Source organism: Octodon degus, unplaced genomic scaffold (genome assembly GCF_000260255.1).
Source record: "Octodon degus isolate 3935 unplaced genomic scaffold, OctDeg1.0 scaffold00053, whole genome shotgun sequence".
In the NCBI taxonomy this organism is placed as follows: Eukaryota; Metazoa; Chordata; class Mammalia; order Rodentia; family Octodontidae; genus Octodon; species Octodon degus.
In genome coordinates this window covers 5,845,950-5,851,100 of record NW_004524629.1, presented here as the reverse complement: position 1 = coordinate 5,851,100, position 5,151 = coordinate 5,845,950, and the positions used below count along the sequence as shown (strand labels likewise).

General features: G+C 50.7%; 1 protein-coding gene across 1 annotated transcript in view; it reads right to left on the bottom strand.

The window, feature by feature from the left end:
• Positions 1–5,151, bottom strand: part of Boc (BOC cell adhesion associated, oncogene regulated) — an 82,986-nt gene that overhangs the window by 12,481 nt on the left and 65,354 nt on the right. Inside the window, exons 6-8 of the mRNA XM_004633352.2 lie at positions 3,871–4,047; positions 1,721–2,014; positions 1,116–1,388 (exon numbers count right to left, since the gene is read on the bottom strand). Coding sequence (XP_004633409.2) covers positions 1,116–1,388; positions 1,721–2,014; positions 3,871–4,047 — 744 coding nt within the window. The remainder of the gene's footprint in view (positions 1–1,115; positions 1,389–1,720; positions 2,015–3,870; positions 4,048–5,151) is intronic.

The following is a 5,151-nucleotide window of genomic DNA, read 5'->3' as shown; positions in this document are numbered from 1 at the left end:
AAAAGGCAGCCCGTGACCCAGGCCTCCTGAGTGGCAGCTCACGGTGGCAGACAAGCATCTGGGGACTTCCGGAATCCTGGGGTAGGGGCAGTGCACAGGAACCACCTCAACTTGTTCCTGAGGAACAGGGATGTGTGATTCTTCTTTCTACACAAGGGACCGAGGTTGGGGACACCTCCCTTCACTGTGGAATTTTTCTTTCCTTTTCTTTTTCTTTAGTACTGGGCCTCAAACTCAGGGTCTCACACATGCTAGGCATGTGTTCTTCCACTGGGCTGCACCCCAGCTTCTCACTGTGGGATTTTTTTTTTTAGTCTATTTATTTATTATTTGGTACAGGGTCTCACCATGCAGCTTGGACTCGTAGTGATCCTCCTGTCTCAGCCTCCCCAGCACTGGGATTACAGGCATGCACCACCATGCCCAATTTTGGTGGTCAGCATGGCATGGAGCCTGCACAGCATGTGGTACTGGGGATCAAACCCAGGCCCTTGTGCTTGCCAGCAGGCGCTTAGACTATGTGGCTATCTCCCTACCCCTCAGTGTAGGATCTTAACTCTATGGGCCTTTTCCTTCTCCAGAGGTGACTTAGACTTGCCACATGACACCCACTGGCATATATTCTGGGAACTGAGAGAGGCAAGGGTTCCTTCTGGGAGCTTCTGCAGCCTGCCAGCACTAGCTCCACTTGACTTCTCCAACACGAGACACAGACACAGTATTGTACTCATTGTTTTTCAAATCTGTTTCTCAGTAACTTTTGTTTCCTCCACAGGAAAGTTGTTGTAGGCAGTCTCTTTGTCGTGTAGCTCTACACTGGCCGGTATTCTGAGGCCCAGTGCCAACCACGTGGTAACTGCTCGGTCCTTACAGATGATCACTGGAACGAATCAAGCTGAGGAGAGACCCACTTCTCTTAACCATAAAGCACCAGTGGTCAAATCTGCGGTCCTAAGAGCCCACAAATTCGTACACCTGACTTACGAAGTTAATGTACCTTTGAATTTACAATTAAAAGGCACTTGTATCTATTTCACATATGGGTTCCAAGGCTGGATTTCATTTGAGGAAAGGGTTATATGCATGTCAGCCAGAATCAGCCCGGGGCAGCTCACCTGGCCTGGAGGTCCTGAGATGGACCACAGCATGGGCACTCCCAACCTCGTTCTCAGCCATGCACTGGTAGACGCCTTCATCCTCGGGCCCCACACTGACCACACGCAGAGCCCGGTGGGACAGCCGTAGGCGCTGGCTGGAGGTGAGGGGCACAGCATTCCTCAGCCACAGCACAGAGGGTGGGGGGTTCCCGCGCACCTCACAGGTAAGCTTCGCACTCTGACCCCACGGGATGACCAGTTGGGACAGCTCCATGGTGACCTCGGGGGGTTCTGTGGGAAAACAAGGGCAGGGTTGAACATGGCTGCATCTTCCCTTCCTAGGACCAGACAGGTTGGGCAGACACAGCCAGGAGGGGCTCCCTCCTTCATCTGGCTGCTGGTCCTTCCTAAACAGCCCTTTTTTTTTTCCATCAGTCATGATATAGATGAACTAAAGAGGGCACCAGGATTTCAAGCCCTTGCCCTGACATCCAATCATCTGACTCCCCAGTGAACACTATCACTTTTTGGCCTTGACCTTTCACAAGATAAGTCTTCTCTGAGCCTGAGTACATGCTGCTAAAAAGTCACACAGGCCGGACAGAGGCCAGGGAGACACTCACCAAACACCTGCACGTTGTAGAGGATGACTGCTGTGCCGGGCTCTCCCACTCCGTTGTTGGCCATGCAACGGTAGGTGCCTGAGTCTTCCTCACTTGTGGTGTCAATGAGCAGGTTGCTCAGCAGGAAGCGTGTCTTATTGTAGCCGGTGACACTGGAGCCATCCTTGGCCCAGGTGACTTGAGGGGGTGGTATCCCACTAGCCACACACTCCAGGATAAGACTCTGGCCTTTGGTGACAATGACAGTCTGGGCTTCCAGGGGATAAATGATGCGGGCAGCCTCGGCTGTGGAGCCTGGAGGAGCGGGAAGATGGAAGACAGTGTGTAGGGTCTGTGCTTCCTAAAGGAAGTCCCCACCAGCCTGCCTCAGGTGGCCCAGCTCCAGGAAGGTCCCTGAAAGCAGGAATTTAGGATCAAAGAGCCTGTCAGAGGTTAACAGTCTATATAAAAGAGGGCAAGTTATTTAATGCCTTCTTAGAAACAAGGGCTTCCTTTTGGACAGAATATAACTTTGGTATAGTGAACTCTGTGTTGCCAGACAGAGATGAGGGAAGAACTGATTTAGACAGTGCAGGTGATTTTTCCTCTTTGAACCCAGTCAGTGTCTGCTAAGGCTGAGGAAGAAATGAGAGGCCAAGATCTCCTTGGCCCCCAACTCCACCACATGGGTGTCAGCTCCATGTGTCCTCCACGGTATGAACATCCCATTGAGCTGAGCAGGGCTGTTTATTTATGTATTTATTTATTTATATTTGGTACAGGGACTCACTACACAGCCTGGACTCATAGTGATCCTCCTGTTTCAGCCTCCCCAGTGCTGGGATTATAGGTGTGCACCACCACACCCAGTTTTGGTGACTGGCATGGCGTGGGACCAGTACAGCATGCAGTACTAAAGATTGATTCCAAGTCCTTGCACTTGTTAGGCAGGCACTTAGACAACTGAGCTATCTGCCCAGTCCCCAAGGCCCACTATTTAAAGATAACAATTTTAGTGGGTCAGGGATATAGTTTGGTGGCATAAGTGCCTGCCTGGCAAATGAGTCCGATTTCTAGTACCAAAAAGAGACAAGTTTTTCATACTGCAAAGTCCCCAAATGTAAATCAATGACATTGGCAGGTGCTCAGCTGGGGTAAAAATGCACAGAACATATTGAAAGGAATGTTGTTCCCAACACGGTACCTTCCTGGGGTATCTTCAAGGAACCTACGAATTGTATAATTTTTGTTTTATCTGCCAATCAAAGACAGCACCAGCTATTTATTTTTGTTCATTTTTTTGAAACAGGGTTTTGCTATGTAGTTCAGGCTTGCCTATAATTCACTACGTAGCCCAGGTTGACCTTAACTCTAGGGGATTCTCCTGTTTCAGCTTCCCAAGTGCTAGGAGGCTGGGTGCGTGGGTTACCATGCCCAACAAGTTTAGGGTTGTATAAACCCTGAAACTTATGATGTTTGGGAGATTCCTTTTAAGGAAAAGAATAGTCATAGATGAAAATTAGGTTGGCAATGGACCCCTAAAGCCTAATTTCAGGGAAAATCCATCTCTGGTGATTACTATAAGACTAATTTCACATTCCAGGTCACTCCAGGGAGAATGTGGGGATGGGAGGGAAGTGCTCCAAAGAGGTAGCTATTATCTTCAGAGTAATGGGGGAGGCTGAAGGTCTCTGTGAACTTTCAGCAAAGGGAGGTGCCGGGCATAACCCAGGCAGCAGGGCAGAAGGGCAGCATGGTGCCCACCCACATGGGCATTGCTTGTGCACAAATACTGTGTGCAGGCTGAGCTCCACCGTCCCAACCAGCACACAGCCCAACCCATCCTGCTCCCACGGTGTGAAGTAAACTTCTCAACGGGCAAGAGGAGTGGATGCCCCCAACAGAGTCTGATGTGACCAGCAAGCCCCACCTGCCCCTAAGCCAGACCCAAGGGCGGGTCTGTGCCATGAGACGCTGGTGCTGCTGGTCTGCAGAGAGACCTCCCTACTGAGTGCCAGACCTCTGCCACCTGAGCCACACTGCCTCACTGCCACACCCAACCACAAGAACGAGAGCTAGGACTGTGGCCCCCAAAGTTCCCATCTCCCTGCCCAGTGTTAATGGCCTCTCCATCTGCAGCATCCCGCCCAGCAGGGGAGCCTGGCCCTTACGGCGCACACGCAGCCTGTCACTGGAGCCGGACGTCTTTACTTCCTGGGTCACTGGGTTGTAGGCAGCACACTTGTACATGCCCTCATCCTCCTGGCTGGCGTTGACAATCTGGAGGTTCCCTGATGGCATGATCAGGTAATTGTCTGTGGAAAGGGCGGAGAAAGGAGACAGGAGCAAAGGAGCCCAGATTACTGTACTCCACAGCTCCTGCAGAGTAAGGGGAAGGAAGGCAGAGTGACCAGCCCACGTCTAAGATGCAGTTCTCTTCACAAAACATGGCATCAAGTAGGACAGAATGAGAGACTTACTAAGTAGGACAAATGTCAGAATGAGAGACTTACTAAGCTACCAGTTAATGGACAAGCTAAGTGTCCCCGGACGAGCACTTTACCTTGGAAGAGCATTTCATACTTTCAAGGGAGCTAGGGGAGGATAGAAAGGACACAGGGGTTGGGCTCAGCCAGACCTGGCTTCAAGCTTCAGGTGTGCTAGAAACTAACTGTGTCACCTTGATCTAGTGAATTAACCTCTTGGATCCTGTTTGCTTATTTTTTAAAAAGCACAACGCTTGCTGTCACTATAAGGACTGAGGAGCTCATGCGGTAGAAATGGAAGAGAGATGATCATTACTGCAAATCTCCAGAAGGAAAGGAATTGACTTTGGAACTTTCTACCAATCTTTGTCATAGTCACTGCTCTGAGCACTGCTGAATTTCTGAAGAGCAGGACAGGCTTCTCTTCAACCACTGTCCTATCCACGAAGGTCACTGGAAACCCTTTGATGCACATTGTTTTGTCTGCTCCTATTCCAGGGGCATGTGAGGTGGGGTCCTGAGCATGTGTTCAGATTCTTTAGGCAGGGAGCAGATTCAAGGACAGCCCAGCGACTGCGGTGGCCTTCAGCTTGCCGGCAGGCAAATCACTGGCCATCAGCTCTGTCTGGAGGCTCCTCCTGGGAGTCATGGTGTCACCAAGCCTGGTGCTGGGCCACCCAGGTGTGAGTTGCTCAGGCAGCTGGAGTGGGCAGGGCAGATGGTGCAGATCCTCTGCTAAGGGATGCTGCCAGATCTCTGCGGAGGACACGGGTATTGATGCGCTTCTGCTCTCAGTCTCTAGTGTCGAGTAGTAGGATTTCCCTTCCCTAACTAGAAAATCTACAGAATTCTTTGAAAAGTATACATTTTGAGCTGTGGGATCAGGTTGAGTTTGGTGAAAGCCCAGTCAACATGGCCTCAGGGGCAGGGTGAGTTGTGGAAAGAAGCTGTCTTTCTTTTTTTTCC